The sequence below is a fragment of the Balaenoptera borealis genome (assembly GCF_965194805.1).
Source record: "Balaenoptera borealis genome assembly, chromosome: 13".
Classification (NCBI taxonomy): Eukaryota; Metazoa; Chordata; class Mammalia; order Artiodactyla; family Balaenopteridae; genus Balaenoptera; species Balaenoptera borealis.
In genome coordinates this window covers 84,809,704-84,829,591 of record NC_138870.1, presented here as the reverse complement: position 1 = coordinate 84,829,591, position 19,888 = coordinate 84,809,704, and the positions used below count along the sequence as shown (strand labels likewise).

General features: G+C 37.1%; 2 protein-coding genes across 9 annotated transcripts in view; one reads left to right on the top strand and one right to left on the bottom strand.

Annotated features, from left to right (window-relative positions):
- Nucleotides 1-19,888, top strand: part of DEPDC4 (DEP domain containing 4) — a 44,923-nt gene that overhangs the window by 21,696 nt on the left and 3,339 nt on the right. Inside the window, exons 9-10 of one of the 4 annotated variants that reach the window (XR_014233157.1) lie at nt 908-4,819; nt 5,191-8,307. The exons of 1 other annotated variant lie outside the window; for it this stretch is intronic. Coding sequence is in view for 2 of the 3 variants with exons in the window: in XM_082349655.1 (XP_082205781.1) it covers nt 908-1,083 (176 nt within the window). In the remaining variant the exon portion in view is untranslated. Of the gene's footprint in view, nt 1-907; nt 8,308-19,888 lie in introns of those variants that run through there. 2 more of the 4 variants (XM_082349655.1, XM_082349657.1) reach the window with 2 other exon arrangements.
- The window catches only part of ACTR6 (actin related protein 6), a 33,023-nt gene continuing 21,566 nt past the window's right edge, over nt 8,432-19,888 (bottom strand). For all 5 annotated transcript variants that reach the window (XM_082349667.1, XM_082349663.1, XM_082349665.1 and 2 more), the window contains 3 exons: nt 18,817-18,988; nt 17,205-17,343; nt 8,432-9,139 (listed from right to left, as the gene is read on the bottom strand). In XM_082349667.1, the coding sequence (XP_082205793.1) occupies nt 9,010-9,139; nt 17,205-17,343; nt 18,817-18,988 (441 nt within the window). In that variant the 3' untranslated portion in view covers nt 8,432-9,009. The remainder of the gene's footprint in view (nt 9,140-17,204; nt 17,344-18,816; nt 18,989-19,888) is intronic.

Below are 19,888 nucleotides of genomic sequence, written 5' to 3'. Positions count from 1 at the left end.
TTCTCCTTAACCTGTCACGTTCCTCCAGGACTGTGCACTCTTCAGCAAACTGGCATAAAAGTACATAGGTCTGTTTCTTTGAGTCTTCATTTCCTTATGAAGGCTCTTATGTCACATAAAACTTACACTAAATACATTTGTATGCTTTTCTCCTGTTAATCTGTCTTTGTCAGTTTACTTCTCAGACCCAGCCAAGGACCATAAGAAGGTCAAGGAAAACTTTTTTCTCCCCTTCACCTCCAATTTGTTTGCCATTTCACTTAAATTCCTGTGTATTCCACTTGAAACTAGGATAGTAGTTCCTTGATTCTCCTACTTCATGGATTTATTTTGGAAATCAAATAAAATAATGTTTGCAAAATACGACAGTGTATGTTTTGCTAAAGAATAGAGCATGTGTGGGGCTTCCCTGGTGGCGCAGTGGCTGAGAATCTGCCTGCTAATGCAGGGGACATGGGTTCGAGCCCTGGTCTGGGAAGATCCCATATGCCACGGAGCAATTAGGCCTGTGAGCCACAACTACTGAGCCTGCGCGTCTGGAGCCTGTGCTCCGCAACGAAAGAGGCCACGATACTGAGAGGCCCGCGCACCGCGATGAAGAGTGGCCCCCGCTTGCCGCAACTAGAGAAAGCCCTAGCATGGAAATGAAGACCCAACATAGCAACCAATCAATCAATCAATAAAAATAAAATAAAAAAAGTACATCAACTTTAAAAAAAAAAAAAAGAATAGAGCATGTGTAAAGAAACAATATTACTCTGAAGCAAAGAGAATATGAGCATAAGTAATGTTATCTACCATATTTTGGGGAAAAAAAGTCCAGGATAAGGCCAGTTTGGATAAGTACATTTTCATGTTTTTCTTTTTTTAACTTGCTTTTCCAATTGTACTTTTTTTTTTTTTTTAGGTTTCACATTTTGCCAACGCTTGACATACAAGGAGTTTGAAAAACAAAAGGAAAGGACAAGCCAATATCTTCACCAGTTGGCTCTTGAGATTAATAGTAACCCCAGCATCTCTTTGAAACGAAAAAAGAAATTAATTAAGGAATTTCAAAAACACCATCCAGAAGCTTTGCATTAACATTTCTGGGAGAAGAAATTATAATTTGTCAATATAAAGAACTCCTCTGGTGGTTTTCTCAAACTGCCATACTTACACTTCAGAGATAGGATAGCCTCTAAGCATTGTGAGTGTAATCATGCTTAAAATATGTGGGGACTTCCCTGGTGGCGCAGTGGTTAAGAATCTGCCTGCCAATGCAGGGGACGTGGGTTCGAGCCCTTGTCTGGGAAGATCCCACATCCCGCGGAGCAACTAAGCCCATGTGCCACAACTGCTGAGCCCACGTGCCACAACTGCTGAGCCCACGTGCCACAACTACTGAAGCCCGTGTGCCTAGAGCCCGTGCTCTGCAACAAGAGAAGCCACCGCAATGAGAAGCCCACGCACTGCAATGAAGAGTAGCCCCCGCTCGCCGCAACTAGAGAAAGCCTGCGCACAGCAACGAAGACCCAACACAGCCAAAAATAAATAAATTAATTAATTAATTTTAAAAATATATGTTAAGGAAGATGGTCAAAAGGTACAAACTACCAGTCATATAAGAAAGAAATCCTGGGGATGTAATGTACAGCATAGGAACTATAGTTAATAATACTGTATTTTTATATTTGAAAGTTGCTAAGAGAGTAGATCTTAAAAAAATGTTAAGGATGTTTTTAACTTTAAAAGGAAATACAAGTTAAATCATGTATGCTGATTCATTTAATTACTGTGCTGCTAAAATCACTTATTAAATGTGCTGCTATTATTAGGGATCTGGTACAGTTAATTTCCTTCGAATCGTTTTTTCCACAGAAAAAGAACATTTCATACATGAGTTCTCTGAAGAAAGCATGTATTTTCCTTAGTACATATTATTTTTAAGCTACACCTTTAGGCTACTGTAACTTAAATGCTGTGAATCATCTAAGTAGGGAAAGACGTATTAAGTAGAAGACTTTAAAAGCCACAAATTTAAAATTCGTAAGTATCGAAAACCATGATTTTGCCTTCTCTAATTCTTTTTTAGTCCATTAAGTATTATATGTTTTTCTTCTTTCCTCCCTCCCTCTCTTTCTTCCTTTATTTTTAAACTGATTAGTTTACTTTATGGCATCATTCTCTCAATGTGACATAGGTTGAGGATTCAATCTCTGTTGAAAATTACCCAGAAATACATTCTTTTGTGGTCTTAGTTTATGCCTTGATCACAGGGAAGAGAAGCGTATATTATAAGTACTTGAAAACATATATATTGAACTAATGTCATCAGTTTTATCTTTTTGTATAAAAACGGTACCAGTAGGGTTGAATTTGAATACTTAAGAGTCAAAGTTGTCAACTAAGAGTTTATGAAAAGGTTCAGGGTGCTGAAGTACACTGCACTTTCTGAAATTGTATGCAATTTTTTGTGTATATGTGCTTATGGCATTTTTCTAGGAAGAGGATCCATAGCTTTCACCAGATTCTCCAAGGGGATTGTGACCCAAGCACATTAAGAACCACTGGGTTAGAGAATCAACACTATTTATTCTCTGTCTTTAGAGAATACACTAAAGGCCTTTACTGACGTATATTTATATATTTTCCAAATTTTGCTTTTACTTCGTGGATAAACTATTAGTCTAAATGTTCAGGTGTCATGTTAAAATAAGAGCATTAGCTAGATGAATTCTAAGTTCCTGCCCCTTTAAAAGAAAACAGAAAACAAAGTAGAACAGTTCTGACACTAGAAGATGTAACTGTCCTAATGTGTATGGTTATTTTGAACTGGGGAGGAAATCAGTATACCTCCAGTAGAAGAACTGAGAGGGTGGTTCTAGAAAAACAGGAAAATACTGGAAACATGCAGCCCAACCCTCTTTATTGGAGTGGGTGCGGGGGAGAGTCTCCTCATTAGGAAAGTCTCCATTTTAATGTTCCGTGTGAATCAGGTGGGGGAACTGCTATCACTATGAATGGCTGGCACTTTGAAAAATGTGTTAAAGATATTACTGTGTCCTTGGATCTGCTGTTCAGATTATTTATAACCTTCAGCAAATATCTTCCAAGTCTCAGTTTTTTGTTTTTAATCTCTAGAATAAAAATATACATGCATAGATTTGTATGTATAAGATTGGACCAGAAATATCAAAGGTACGAGGGAGAGTGTGTGGTGTGGTAGGTAACAAGGGTCTGAGCTCTGGGGTCACAGACCTGGATTTACTACCTGACCTATTTTGGTTCAGAAGGGAAAATGTTAGCAAGTGAGTGCCTTAGATTAAGGTAAAATCCAATTTAGAAATAGTAGAATTACTAGAAGTTGAGTTGTTCAGCAATGCTTGAAATGTTTATTATTTAATTCGAATGACATATCCTATAACATTCCCTAATGGAGCCTACTTTGATCAACATACACTATTGATACTCTTCAATTAAACTTGTTTACAAAGTATCAATAAAATGACTTCTGAATGTTTGTTTTTTTTAATTTAATTGGAATATAGTTGCTTTACAATACAGCCACTATGGAGAACAGTATGGAGATTCCTTAAAAAACTAAAAATAGAACTACCATATGACCCAGCAATCCCACTACTGGGCATATACCCTGAGAAAACGGTAATTCGAAGATACGTGCACCCCAATGTTCATAGCAGCACTATTTACAATAGCCAGGACATGGAAGCAACCTAAGTGTCCATCGACAGATAAATGGATAAAGAAGATGTGGTGCATATATACAGTGGAATATTACTCAGCTACTGAATGGTTTTTGAAGGTTCTGGGGCATTAATTCCTAAAGAGAAACTCCTATCCTAGCAGTGCCACTCCACCGAGTGACAGCTCCAAACAGTTATTAGGCTTTAAAAAATTCCTGAGGGTATTGTCATTCAATTTGAGGCTAAGCCTTTTTGAGGAAATTAAGGGCAATGTATTTTTTTCCCTGTGTAAATAAAATCCATTTCCAATCATTGAAAAGCTTACCTCCTATTAGAATATTCAGTAAATTATGTTCATGACAATTAGCATCCTGATTCATAGTGCTTAAGACTGCTTAAACTTCTTAGATTATTCACATTTTTTAGGTCCTATCCAGGTAAATAAAAGATTTTTTAACTCAAAGAAATAAATGTTGAGATAAAACTTTTCTCTCATATAATTTATACACATAAAGAATGTTCAAGACTGAAAGCCATTCTTGAGACCTTTTTTCTGTGCAATTGCTTATGTGCTAAAAAGGTTTTTGAACATAAAAATCAAAAGGTTGCTGTTACAGATAAACTCTGTCACTTAACAACTCTGTGACCAGTGATACTATTAGGCAACTCTTTAGTCATGGGCGTAATAATTCAACATTTGATTTACGCCATCACTTCACTTCTGGCTGGTGCCAGGCGTATCATGCATAGTCACTCATAAACCAGGTATGAATGTTTTCTCTCTGGTCAGATGTGGGTTGAGGGAAAGGTAAATGGTGTAGGAAGAGTAAATGCTCTAAGTGTGAGCTCATGTGATTAACTTGCCCATCCTGAGTCCAATCTTGTATAGATAGACCACTTCCACTTGACATGGCATGCCGCTGGGCAAGCCTAACCTGCACTGGGGAAGGGAAATGATGTCAGAGAGCAGAACTGACAGCAGCATTTCTGGCTGTTCAATTTGCATGAAGATACGGCTGGAGATGACAGCTAATGTTTTGACTAGAGGATCAGAGACTTGAAGACTACGAGATAAGAAACCTGGGAACCAGAAGCTTTAGAAAAGAAGTATGTGGAGGGACATATCAGAATAGGCCCCAAGCTTCCCTGGTGGCGCAGTGGTTGAGAGTCTGCCTGCCAATGCAGGGGACACGGGTTCGAGCCCTGGTCTGGGAAGATCCCACGTGCCGCGGAGCAGCTGGGCCCGTGAGCCACAACTACTGAGCCTGTGCGTCTGCAGCCTGTGCTCCGCAACAAGAGAGGCCACGATAGTGAGAGGCCCGCGCACCACGATGAAGAGTGGCCCCCGCTTGCCGCAACTAGAGAAAGCCCTCGCACAGAAACGAAGACCCAACACAGCCATAAATAAATAAATATTAAAAACAAAACAAAACAAAAAACAAAAAACTTAGTATTCCTATTTCCAAACCCTTATTTAAAAAAAAAAAAAAAAAAAAAAGAATAGGCCCCAAGTGGGAGGCTATTTGTGTCCTGTGTGAAAGCTTATCAAAAGGCCTCTTCTGTGGGGAAGGCTCTTAGGTGGAGATGGCCTATACTGTGGATATTGATTAGCCTCTTTCCGCAGCCATCCCAGTGCTTGCTGAATTGTGTTACATTCTGGGAAAATTCCATCAGCTTAGTTTTTCAGTCTTTAGCAGTGTCCTTTCTGCTGTTCAACCCATAGATTAAGCATAAGTAACCCTATTTTTAATTTCTAAGATTTATCTTTGTTATAGCAACCTATTTTTGAAGTATAGTTGAATTACAATGTTGTGTTAATTACTGCTCTACAGCAAAGTGACTCAGTTACACATATATATTCTTTTTCATTATGGTTTATCACAGGATATTGAATATAGTTCCTTGTATAGCAACCTATTCTTGTTGCAATAGATGCAATTGCCTCACCAATCTCTTAGAGAATGTTACTTATAAAACTTTTTAAACCTTATTCCATAAGGGGACTTTTTTTTTTTTTTTTTTGCCACACCACACGGCTTGCAGGATCTTAATTTCCAGCTTGAACCCAGGCCACTGCAGTGAAAGCACCGAGTCCTACCACTGGACCGCCAGGGAAGTCCCCCAAGGGGTCATTCTTGATTGTTGGACTTGGTGCCCCTTTGATGGTGTTAAGTATCCCTCAAACGTTTAATGTTTGGTTGTTTGTTTTTTCATTTATGAATTCCTATTTACCTGTCTGTGAATATAAGTTCTAATTCTGGTGCCTTTTCTGGCAAGAGGAAGGTGTGCTATAAGCTCCCCAGGGCTCTGCCCTGTCAGAATTCTAATTAGGTCTGAGCTCTTGTCTTTAGCCAGAGGTCTGTGCCACAATCAACTGTTCCCTTAAAAAAATTGTTGTTTTACTCTGATGCTCTTAGTGGATATGACATTATTTCAGGTTCTATTCTGTTTCTCTCTCCAACCCTTACATTTCAACTCTCTCACTGCTGAGCCTCCATTCCAAAAAGGGAGTCGGGGGAATTCCCTGGCGGTCCAGTGGTTAGGACTTGATGCTCTCACTGCCGGGGCCCCGGGGTTGGATCACTGGTAGGGGAACTAAGATCTTGCAATCCAGGCAGCACAGCCCCCCCCCCAAAAAACAGGGAGTCGGGCTCAGTGTTTCTAATTCATTCTTTTACTGTCTAATCCATGATCTCCTCTATTTGTCCTGAATTAAAACGTCTCTGGAATTGCTCTTACGTCTCTAGTAGATTCCTCCTGCCCTGATCTGGGACATAGGTTTTCTTGTTTCTCTAACAACCTAATCCCATTTGTTTTCCATCTTTTAGGAATTCTTCCACATTTGTTCATCAGTGGCACCCTTTTTATTTCCTAGAGTCCACTTAAGGATTTACTCTACTATCAAAATATAATATGAACTATTTCATGCACACAATAAAGATTCTAATGTAATGAATACCCATGTGCCCACCAACCCAGCTTGAGAAATAATATATCACAAAAAGCACTGAAGTAAGTGTTCCCTGTGCATTCCTCCACTAGAAATGTTTAAAGGGATTTCGGACAGGTAGAGAAGTAGGTGAACATGATCAGTTTGCCACATCAAGCCAATCACCACTGAATTTAAAAATTCAAAACCAAGATAGAAAAGTGTTGGAGGGGATTATCCTATCTTGATTAGTCATTGATGTAAACCCTAATCCTCTATTGTCTTAAGGTGTATATTATGCATGGCCAATGCTAGAACACTGTTTCCATGCATGCAATTTGCAGCACAAAATTATAAACTCTAATGTGGTTAAGTTCTCGCTCAATACTTCTAGTGAATCTCAAATTAGGATCTTTAACATCTTTCAAAAATAGATAACTTTGTTATTATTTAGAGCTAATGTTAAATGTTCTCTTTGAAGTCAACTTACTGTATAATATTAAAACATTATCTCTAGCAATAAAGTTTCAAAATTAGGCAGGTGTTAAAATTGATGGGAGCTTCAAGGCTAGAGATAAACGATTAGCATCTATGTTCATTAATTTCAGAAATGAATTTTTAGTGTCTCAAAAATGAGCACTATGAGACCTACACCGTAAACAGAAATTAGTGTACTGTAGTAAGCATGTGACACACACATTATTCTCAGCGGAACACAATGGGAAACTTCAAGTTAGGGCATGTTTTGGAAATGCAGCTTTGAGGAATGCCCCAGTTCCTCATACAAAAAACATCTTGGTTGTTGATGATAGTATTCTGCCTGCAAGATGAGGTCCTGGTAAGTCAAGGAAAGCCCTTTAAATGGTGACTTACCTTTATACCTCTAATTGCATCACCCTGAAATTCTAGCACAGTTACACTGTTACACTGTATGGTTGCAAAAACTTCTTTTATGCCACCAGCATCTTTTTGCTACACTCTCCACAGATTATATGCTACTACCTGGGTATCACACAAATACAATCAATTTGCAACTCTGCAATGATAACAAGTAACGTAACTAGCCTAGGTCTAGGAAGGACTGACCAGGCCCTAACCTAATACAGATCTTCTTTGATTAAGTCAAAACTGCATTTACTACACCTCACCTACCAAACATCATAGCTTAGTCTAGCTTACCTTATACGCGCTCAGAATATTTACATTAACCTAGAGTTGGGCAAAATCATCAAACACAAAGCCTATTTTATAATTAAGTATGGAATATTTCATAATTTATTGAATATTGTGCTGAAAGTGAAAAACAGAATGGTTGGTGGGTACAGAATGGTTGTAAGCATATTGGTTGTTTACCCTGACTGGGACCTGTGGCTCACTGCCGCTGCCCAGCATCACAAGAGAGTAACATACCAAATACCGCTAGCCCAGGAAAATATTAAAGTTCAAAATTTGAAGAACAGTTTCTAATGAGTGCATACTGTGTTTGCACCATTGTAAAGTCAAAAAATCATTAAGTCGAACCACTGTAAATCAGGGACTGTCCATATAATCCAAATATAATTGTAGTGGACAGCTCTTTCACCCTGCCCAGCATCTGTCTCTTCACCTTAATTTTCCTTTGGGAAACTACCTTCTTTCACTCTAGGCTATCTTAGTAGGGCTGTTAAAATCCCTGAAGCCATGGGGTAGGCACATGATCCAAGCTAAGGTAAGAGATTGGCAGGAATTTGATTCATGAGCCCAATGACACAAGAATTTCATCCTAAAAAATGGTATAGTATTTTTATGAGTGAAATAATACATTTCTGCAACACAGTACTGACCAAAAACACTTTAATAAATTGGCTTTGGTCTTCATCCTTTCAAACTTAGGCTAAGTAAAAAATAAACATTACATACACATAGATTAGTTTTTCCAACTTTAGTATATACAAATAAAAATGACAATTTAAAGATAAAATACTTAGTTCTAAAAGAAAGAGAGAAATCATATCAGCCTGAAAATACTCTGGCCAATTCCTAGTCAGTCACACAAAACTACCTTCTAAGGAAACCTGACCACTGAGACAGTTAAGTTTGTGCTTTTAGCCATAAAGTATTAAACTTAAAATACACTTACTCTTTCATCTTCTAATGAAAGATAACTCAGTCTCGGAAACAGCATAAGCATTGTTATAGTAAGTCTAGCTCCTAAATGAAAATTTGGGCTGAGTTACAGTTTACTTACTAACCTAGCTAAGAAACCGTTGAAAATCAGCCATGGATCAAAGTATTTACATAAGTTCAAGATGTTATCTTATCTTAGGATGAAAGGTAACACAGGTCCTTAACTTCCTTTAAAAAGAACATTGAAAATTAAACCTTTGCCACAGTCAAAACTTTCAGAAACGTTTCTTAAATATCAAATTTCTCTTCACAGACGCTATGTCCATTTTCTTCATAATCTTCTCTTGTTACCACCATATCTTCAAAATCATCATTCTCTGATATCAATTTTCCACCTTCCCAGGCATAAGTAATAGGGCTAAAAATAAAGGTAAAATAAGTGAACCCAGATGATTTTACAGAACTGAAATGCCAGAAACATTAATTAGTAACTAAAATGTGGCAATCTCTACCCAACCTGATTTAACAGAAGATCATTTAAAGTGTGAAAATAAGCATAAACTTCATAGGAGTAAAGCAAACTCGGAAAGGAAAGTTGGTCACCACTACAAGTAAGTGTTCTTTTTATTTTCCCTGTGCCCTGAATTTATGGACCTTCTACCTCTAATAAAAAACAAGAATACAAGCAAAGTACAAAAAATGCATAAAAAGAAAAACACTGTAATAACTGAGTCTAACTTTTGTACGTGACAAAGATATGTCATCAAATCAATTCACCCAGCAACCAATGAAATAGATATTTTAACTCCCACTTTATAGATATGGAAAATGAGGTTCAGAGAGGTTAAAACTGAAACTAGGATTCAACTCGGAACTGTTTTCACACATTCTGTGCTTTTGTTCCTATACTTTGTTGCCTCTAATAAATGAGACATTTAAAAAACACAGTGCATGATAAACCTGCTACATGGTAGGACATGGTCAATAAGTAAAATTAGAGCACATCAAACTTTTAGTTTAATTTTATGTACAACCAAGGTAACTGGTTGTAATTCTGTGTAATTGGTTGAATTTGTGTATTTCTACTTCTACTCTTCCTCTCCCCCAATTCAGTTTTAAATATGAAAATGATAAAGAAAAAAGTGTTTTCCTTACTATATTACATTTCCTAACCTTAAAAAAACCTAAATATATATCTATCTATAAAAGCAGATGTGCAATAAAGATTTGATGAATAAAAACTATTTCTATAGATCCCTTGTCCTGTAATGTATGCATGACTTACACTTAAAATGCAGGATAAAAATCCAATATGCTTCATATTCTAAAGAGTATATGAACATTAATGCTGATAAAAATCACTCCAATATCTAATGGTAATTTATTCTTTTATCTGATAGCTATAAAATTAAGTGATCAGATGAGGGCCTTCTATTAACTGCAATTGATTTTGAAAAATTCTTCTTTAGCTTTAAAACAAAACTCTAAAATTAAAAATCAGGTATGTGGGGTCTTGTTTGCAACTCTGCCACTTAAAAAAGTGGAGCAGTGACGGGGGATTATTTAGACATAGATTTGGTGAGAACTTCTGCCTCCAGGGAAAGAGAACTGAATTTTAGTCTGGTTACTGCTATTAACTTATCATAAGACCTTTGCTAACTCATGAGCCTCTGTTTATTTACAAATAAGCACACAGAAGAGGATGATCTATAAGCCTTTCTTACAGCTCTAAAATTCTACCTTAATTATCTGCTTTGTCTTATAAAACAGGATAAGGGGTACATATAAAAGAGTTTTGAATTAAAAAAAAAAGACTACTTAAATGTAAAAGTTTATTTTAAATTATTCTAAAACATTCCAAAACACCTTACCAATTGACATAATTTATCTTTGTTAAATTCTCATATTTCTATTCTTCATAGAAACTCTCAAGAAATGTTATATCTCAGATAAATTAAATAGATAAAGTTTTTAAAATTTATTATATTTTATTTTTTATTTCTTTTTGGCTGCATTGGGTCATCGTTGCTGTGTGCGGGCTTTCTCTAGTTGTGGCGAGTGGGGGCTACTCTTCATTGCGGTGCATGGGCTTCTCATCGCGGTGGCTTCTCCTGTTGCAGAGCACAGGCTTCAGGCGCACAGGCTTCAGAAGTTGTGGCACGCGGGCTCAGTACTTGCAGTTCGTGGGCCCTAGAGCCCAGGCTCAGTAGTTGTGATGCACAGGCTTAGTTGCTCCGCAGCATGTGGGATCTTCCTGGACCAGGGCTCGAACCCGTGTCCCCTGCATTGGCAGGCGGATTCTTAACCACTGCGCCACTAGGGAAGTCCCAAATCGAATAGATAATAACCTAACTGCTTTGCCTGTAAAAAATCTCCAAGTAATGAGGACTGATTCACTATAGGGAAGTGATCGTACATTAACTGAGCACCCATTATGTACCAATCATAATGGATGATACTTCACATACTTCATCCCCTTTAATCCACTGAAAGTAAAGTTTATCACTTCTTTTTTTATTTTAATTTTTAAATTTTATTTTATTTTTTTATACAGCAGGTTCCTACTACTCATCAATTTTATACACATCAGTGTATACATGTCAATCCCAATCGCCAAATTCATCACACCACCATCTTCACCCCCCAACGGCTTCCCCCGCTTGGTGTCCATAAGTTTCTTCTCTGTGTCCCAACTTCTGCCCTGCAAACCGGTTCATCTGTACCATTTTTCTAGGTTCCACATACATGCGTTAATATACGATATTTGTTTTTCTCTTTCTGACTTACTTCACTCTGTATGACAGTCTCTAGATCCATCCACGTCTCTACAAATGACCCAGTTTCATTCCTTTTTATGGCTCAGTAATATTCCATTGTATATACGTACCACCTCTTCTTTATCCATTCGTCTGTTGATGGGCATTTAGGTTGCTTCCATGACCTGGCTATTGTAAATAGTGCTGCAATGAACACTGGGGTGCATGTGTCTTTTTGAATTATGGTTTTCTCTGGGTATATGCCCAGTAGTGGGATTGCTGGGTGGTATGGTAGTTCTATTTTTAGTTTTTTAAGGAACCTCCATACTGTTCTCCATAGTGGCTGTATCAATTTACATTCCCACCAACACTGCAAGAGGGTTCCCTTTTCTCCACAACCTCTCCAGCATTTGTTGTTTGCAGATTTTCTGATGATGCCCATTCTAACTGGTGTGAGGTGATACCTCATTGTAGTTTTGATTTGCATTTCTCTAATAATTAGTGATGTTGCGCAGCTTTTCATGTGTTTCTTGGCCACCTATATGTCTTCTTTGGAGAAATGTCTACTTAGGTCTACCCATTGTTGGATTGGGTTGTTTGTTTTTTAATATTGAGCTGCATGAGCTGTTTATTATTTTGGAGATTAATCCTTTGTCCATTGCTTCGTTGGCAAATATTTTCTCCGATTCTGAGGGCTGTCTTTTCGTCTTGTTTATGGTTTCCTTTGCTGTGCAAAAGCTTTTAAGTTTCATTAGGTCCCATTTGTTTATTTTTGTTTTTATTTCCATTACTCTAGGAGGTGGATCAAAAAAGATCTTGCTGTGATTTATGTCAAAGAGTGTTCTTCCTTTGTTTTCCTCTAAGAGTTTTATAGTGTCCAGTCTTACATTTAGGTCTCTAATCCATTTTGAGTTTATTTTTGTGTATGGTGTTAGGGAGTGTTCTAATTTCATTCTTTTACATGTAGCTGTCCAGTTTTCCCAGCACCACTTATTGAAGAGACTGTCTTTTCTCCATTGTATATCCTTGCCTCCTTTGTCATAGATTAGTTGACCACAGGTGTGTGGGTTTATCTCTGGGCTTTCTATCTTGTTCCATTGATCTATGTTTCTGTTTTTGTGCCAGTACCATATTGTCTTGATTACTGTAGCTTTGTACTACGGTCTGCAGTCAGGGAGTCTGATTCCTCCAGCTCCGTTTTTTTCACTGACTGCTTTGGCTATTCGGGGTCATTTGTGTCTCCATACAAATTTTAAGGTTTTTTGTTCTAGTTCCATAAAAAATGCCACTGGTAATTTGATAGGGATTGCATTGATTCTGTAGATTGCTTTGGGTAGTAGAGTCATTTTCACAATATTGATTCTTCCAATCCAAGAACATTGTATATCTCTCCATGTGTTGGTATCATCTTTAATTTCTTTCATCAGTGTCTTACAGTTTTCTGCATACAGGTCTTTTGTCTCCCTAGGTAGGTTTATTCCTAGGTATTTTATTCTTTTTGTTGCAATGGCAAATCGGAGTGTTTCCTTAATTTCTCTCAGATTTTTCATCATTAGTGTATAGGAATGCAAGAGGTTTCTGTGCATTAATTTTGAATCCTGAAACTTTACCAAATTCATTGATTAGCTCTAGTACTTTTCTGGTGGCATCTTTAGGATTCTCTATGTATAGTATCATGTCACCTGCAAACAGTGGCAGTTTTACTTCTTCTTTTCCAATTTATATTCCTTTTATTTCTTTTTCTTCTGATTGCCATGGCTAGGACTTCCAAAACTATGTTGAATAATAGGGGTGAGAGTGGACATCCTTGTCTTGTTCCTGATCTTAGAGGAAATGCTTTCAGTTTTTCACCATTGAGAATGATGTTTGCTGTGGGTTTCTCGTATATGGCCTTTATTATGTTGAGGTAGAGTCCCTCTATGCCCACCTTCTGGAGGGTTTTTATCATAAATGGGTGTTGAATTTTGTTAAAAGCTTTTTCTGCATCTATTGACATGATCATATGGTTTTTCTTCTTCAGTTTGTTAATATGGTGTATCACATTGATTGATTTGTGTATATTGAAGAATCCTTGCATCCCTGGGATAAATCACACTTGATTGTGGTGTATGATCCTTTTAATGTGTTGTTGGATTCTGTTTGCTAGTATTTTGTTGAGGATTTTTGCATCTATATTCATCAGTGATATTGGTCTGTAATTTTCTTTCTTTGTAGTATCTTTGTCTGGTTTTGGTATCAGGGTGATGGTGGCCTCATAGAATGTGTTTGGGAGTGTTCCTTCCTCTGCAATTTTTGGAAGAGTTTGAGAAAGATGGGTGTTAGCTCGTCTCTAAATGTTTGATAGAATTCACCTGTGAAGCCATCTGGTCCTGGACTTTTGTTTGTTGGAAGATTTTTAATCAAAGTTTCAATTTCATTACTTGTGATTGGTCTGTTCATATTTTCTGTTTCTTCCTGGTTCAGTCCTGGAAGGTTATACCTTTCTAAGAATTTGTCCATTTCTTCCAGGTTGTCCATTTTATTGGCATAGAGTTGCTTGTAGTAGTCTGTTAGGATGCTTTGTATTTCTGCGGTCTCTGTTGTAACTTTTCCTTTTTCATTTCTGATTTTATTGATTTGAGTCCTCTCCCTGTTTTTCTTGATGAGTCTGGCTAATGCCTATCAATTTTGTTTATCTTCTCAAAGAACCAGCTTTTAGTTTTATTGATCTTTGCTATTGTTTTCTTTGTTTCTATTTCATTTATTTCTGCTCTGATCTTCATGATTTCTTTCCTTCTGCTAACTTTGGGTTTTGTTTGTTCTTGTTTCTCTAGTTTCTGTAGGTGTAAGGTTAGATTGTTTATTTGAGATTTTTCTTGTTTCTTGAGGCAGGCTTGTATAGCTATAAACTTCCCTCTTAGAACTGCTTTTGCTGCATCCCATAGGTTTTGGATCATTGTGTTTTCATTGTCATTTGTCTCTAGGTATTTTTTGATTTCCTCTGATTTCTTCAGTGTTCTCTTGGTTATTTAGTAACGTATTGTTTAGCCTCCATGTGTTTGTGTTTTTTACGTTTTTTTCCCTGTAATTCATTTCTAATCTCATAGCATTGTGGTCAGAAAAGATGCTTGATATGATTTCAGTTTTCTTAAATTTACTGAGGCTTGATTTGTGACCCAAGATGTGATCTATCTTGGACAATGTTCCGTGCGCACTTGAGAAGAAAGTGTGATCTGCTGTTTTTGGATGGAATGTCCCATAAATATCAATTAAATCTATCTGGTCTATTGTGTCATTTAAAGCTTCTGTTTCCTTCTTTATTTTCATTTTGGATGATCTGTCCATTGGTGTAAGTGAGGTGTTAAAGTCCCCCACTATTATTGTGTTACTGTCGATTTCCTCTTTTATAGCTGTTAGCAGTTGCCTTATGTATTGAGGTGCTCCTATGTTGGATGCATATATATTTACAATTGTTATATCTTCTTCTTGGATTGATCCCTTGATCATTATGTAGTGTCCTTCCTTGTCTCTTGTTAACATTCTTTATTTTAAAGTCTATTTGATCTGATATGAGTATAGCTACTCCAGCTTTCTTTTGATTTACATTTGCATGGAATATCTTTTTCCATCCCCTCACTTTCAGTCTGTATGTGTCCCTAGGTCTGAAGTGGGTCTCTTGTAGACAGCATATATATGGGTCTTGTTTTTGTATCCATTCAGCAAGCCTGTGTCTTTTGGTTGGAGCATTTAATCCATTCACGTTTAAGGTAATTATCGATATGTATGTTCCTATGACCATTTTTTTAATTGTTATGGGTTTGTTTTTCTAGGTCCTTTTCTTCTCTTATGTTTCCCACTTAGAGAAGTTCCTTTAGCATTTGTTGTAGAGCTGGTTTGGTGGTGCTGAATTCTCTTAGCGTTTGCTTGTCTGTAAAGCTTTTGATTTCTTCATCGAATCTGAATGAGATCCTTGCCGGGTAGAGTAATCTTGGTTGTAGGTTCTTCCCTTTCATCACTTTAAGTATATCATGCCACTCCCTTCTGGCTTGTAAAGTTTCTGCTGAGAAATCAGCTCTTAACCTTATGGGAGTTCCCTTGTATGTTATTTGTCATTTTTCCCTTGCTGCTTTCCATAATTTTTCATTGTCTTTAATTTTTGCCAGTTTGATTACTGTGTGTCTCGGCGTGTTTCTCTTTGGGTTTATCCTGTATGGGACTCTCTGCACTTACTGGACTTGGGTGGCTATTTCCTTTCCCATGTTAGGGAAGTTTTCCACTATAATCTCTTCAAATATTTTCTCTGGTCCTTTCTCTCTCTCTTCTCCTTCTGGGACCCCTATAATGCGAATGTTGTTGCGTTTAATGTTGTCCCAGAGGTCTCTTATGCTGTCTTCATTTCTTTTCATTCTTTTTTCTTTATTCTATTCCACAGCAGTGAATTCCACCATTCTGTCTTCTAGGTCACTTATCCGTTCTTCTGCCTCAATTATTCTGCTTTGGTTCCTTTTAGTGTAGTTTTCATTTCAGTTATTGTATTGTTCATCTCTGTTTGTTTGTTCTTTAATTCTTCTAGGTCTTTGTTAAACATTTCTTGCATTTTCTCGATCTTTGCCTCCATTCTTTTTCCGAGGTCCTGGATCGTCTTCACTATCATTATTCTGAATTCTTTTTCTGGAATGTTGCCTATCTCCACTTCATTTAGTTGTTTTTCTGGGGTTTTATCTTGTTCCTTCCTCTGGTACATAGCCCTCTGCCTTTTCATCTTGTCTACCTTTCTGTGAATGTGGGTTTTGTTCCAGAGGCTGCAGGATTGTAGTTCTTCTTGCTTCTGCCGTCTGCCCTCTGGTGGATGAGGCTATCTAAGAGGCTTGTGCAAGTTTCCTTATGGGAGGGACTGGTGGTGGGTAGAGCTGACTCTTGCTCTGGTGGGCGGAGCTCAGTAAAACTTTAATCCATTTGACTGCTGATGGGTGGGGCTGCGTTCCCTCCCTGTTGGTTGTTTGGCCTGAGGAAACCCAACACTGGAGCCTACCTGGGCTCTTTGGTGGGGCTAATGGCAGACTCTGGGAGGGCTCACGCCAAGGAGTACTTCCCAGAACTTCTGCTGTCAGTGTCCTTGTCCCCATGGTGAGCCACAGCACCCCCCACCTCTGCAGGTGACCCTCCAACACTAGCAGGTAGGTCTGGCTCAGTCTCCCCTGGGGTCACTGCTCCTTTCCCTGGGTCCCGATGTGCACACTACTTTGTGTGTGCCCTCCAATAGTGGAGTCTCTGTTTCCCCCCGTCCTGTCGAAGTCCTGCAATCAAATCCCACTAGCCTTCAAAGTCTGATTGTCTAGGAATTCCTCCCCCCGTTGCCGGACCCCCAGGTTGGGAAGCCTGACGTGGGGCTCAGAACCTTCATTCCAGTGTGTGGACTTCTGTGGTGTAAGTGTTCTCCAGTCTGTGAGTCACCCACCCAGCAGTTATGGGATTTGATTTTACTGTGATTGCGCCCCTTCTACCATCTCACTGTGGCTTCTCCTTTGTCTTTGGATGTGGGGTATCTTTTCTGGTGAGTTACACTGTCTTCCTGTCAATGATTGTCCAGCAGCTATATCGTTTCATTTTTTGAGAAAAATAAGCTTCCCAAAGGTGAAATAAACCTGGCAACCTGGTAGAACCAGGCTTTAAACTCAAGTCTGCCTACAGACCTCTTTATCTGAAAACTAACTTCCATGATTTGTTTCTATATAAGCCAACACTTACTTTTCAGGCAGCACAACAGAAACATCGTAATCTGTTGGAGTGAGACATCGAACTTCCGAGTAAACCCGATCCCTAAATCCCGGGAAAAGGGAATTTCCTCCTGTCAAAACAATGTTCTTAAAAAAATGCGGCTGCATTTCTTTTAAAAGAGAAAAATAGAAAGAAAAAGGCATTAGAAAATCTGTCTACTTATCTTCCTGGAGAAATGTGGATGAGAGATTAGATAAAAGCAATTAGGGATGAAAGTTACTGGTTGGGAAACCATATAGTTTTTTATAACCATATAAATTATAACTTATAAGATTTTGTAATGAGGTTATCATTTTTACAAATAAACATATTAAACAGAAATATGACCTCATAGTTCTTTAAAAGAAAGGCTAAGGTGAAGGGGTTGAACTACTAGCAACTTATTACATATACATGTAAGCTATACATAAATGAGTAAAATTCTAGTAGCAGACATTTGAAAATTAAAATTGTTCTTCCCTAAAATGGAGGAGGTCTTTATGTAGGCTGAGACTGTTAGCTAGTGTAAAGATGAAAAGGAGGTCCTTCGTGACATTTTTAACTTGAAAATCCAAGTTTCCATGTTATCTCTGAGACACACATACTTACTGTGCAATACTTACAATTGATAGTGAAAAATACTCAATCTATAATAATATTTAAAGAAAGGATCTTATGTTCTACACTCATTAAAGTTACATGATAGCAAATATTAAGTGCCACATGGTTAGTCAATCTTAAAGGGCTACCAAGCACCACTGGGAAATTTATCAGGAATTGATAGGTACTGGCCATCCCACCTAATGCTTCTGTTCACAAAACAGGGACAGAGTACTGCTACGTTAATATTGAGTCTTACAACACAACATTAAAACAGTGTAGTACAAAATGTTGTAAACCTCATGACTGCAACTTTAGATAAAATGAGAAATCAATATGAAATATTAATATGAAATTAGTTGTGAAATAACTATATTAAGGTGATGGCATTATCTGACTTTTTTTCTTTTTTAATGGGAGGAAAGGACATTGCATAGGCAAGATTTTCGCCAATGCCTACACTGTTCCTTATGAACTAGGAAGACATTTTTAAGATATAAAGGTACTCCAAAACTTTAGAACATTATTTAGTTAAATCATGCTTCAGGAGAACCCAGAAATCACTGTGAAACACTATACTTCAATCTCATTAAAACTAACTTCCTGTATATTAATTGAAATATAACAGAAGGAATAAACCAGTCTCATCAACAGCTAAAACCCATTAAACTGTTAAATTATATATTTCTACTCTGTGCAAATTTGGCTTAAATTAAAACTTTTAAAATGTATATAGCAATTTAATACTTATAAAGAGATGAATTTCTTCAAATTCAAGCAGACCATAATTACTCTTCCTATATCAAATTTATAATCTAGGACCAATAAAGAATTATTCAAGTAAAATAAAGTACAATAAAGAATTATTCAAGTTAGATCTGGAAATCTCTGCAAATAAAATAGCCATTTGCTCAAATTATTTAGAAGAAACAGATGACTTCTCTAGGGTTCACAGAGCTTATGATTTTCAAAAAAATATCATTACTCCTCATTATTTATGCACCTTCAGGTAAGTTCTGAATTGAATAGACAATAGCTTCTGGAATTCCCATTTCTTGAATTCCTATATCAGAAGGATTAAAGAGTATTTCTGGAACAGCAAATCTCTCATTGGCCAGACGAAGAATTTGTTCCCCAGATTTGTATTTTCCACTTAACACCATTTCTTCTCTTGGCTTAAAGAAAAATAAGATGAAAAGTTTAAGTTATGTTATCTAGCTCACATGACTAATAACATTTAGTAATATGTAATACCAATATATTAACCATGTTCTTGGAAGTTTCAGGATTCTCAAAAGTTAGATAAATGTGGTCTTCTCTGCTGTTGCCTAACCACACAAATAAATAACTATTGACTCTTAATATAGCTATTCCCCCAAAGATGATGTGGTTTTATTCCATACATTTTAAAACAGAAAGAAAGAAAAGGAGAATAGAGAAGGAACTTCATAATCTACCTCTAAGAACAGAGTGATTCCAGTTTCTAAAGAACAAAGAACATATTCTAAATAAAAAACACTGTACCTTATGTTTCCACCGCTATCTACTTTCACTCCCCTGGCCTTGCCTTAGATGTTTATTGGGCACTATGGTTTTATTCTATTAGGATTTCCCCTTTCCATTGTGCAAAAAGCCTACATCATTAAATTTCTTTATTATTTATTCAACCTCTATTCAAAAACCAGTTTCCAAAGTGATTTAAGCAAATACATGGACTTTATCACTGAAATTCTTTTGCTATTTATTTTCTGTTAACCCACCCACTCTGTGAGCTGTGCTCCTGAAGGGGCCAGAAAAAAATAATCTCCTTCTACAGCATTCTACGTCATTAAAATAATGGTCCTTCTCAATTGTACTAAGACTCATCAGCTCTTCTAGATTGTTAAAGACATTAAGTTCATTTGACTCGTATATGCAATTTTCCACCTGTAACAGAGTATATCCCAATCCTCTATATAAATATAAAAATACTTAAAATATATGAAAAGAAATATTAATAATTTATTGTTAAAGAGTAAAGTATATAAAAACTATTCCTTAATATAATTAGTCACCTACTCTCTGTTCAGGTTTCA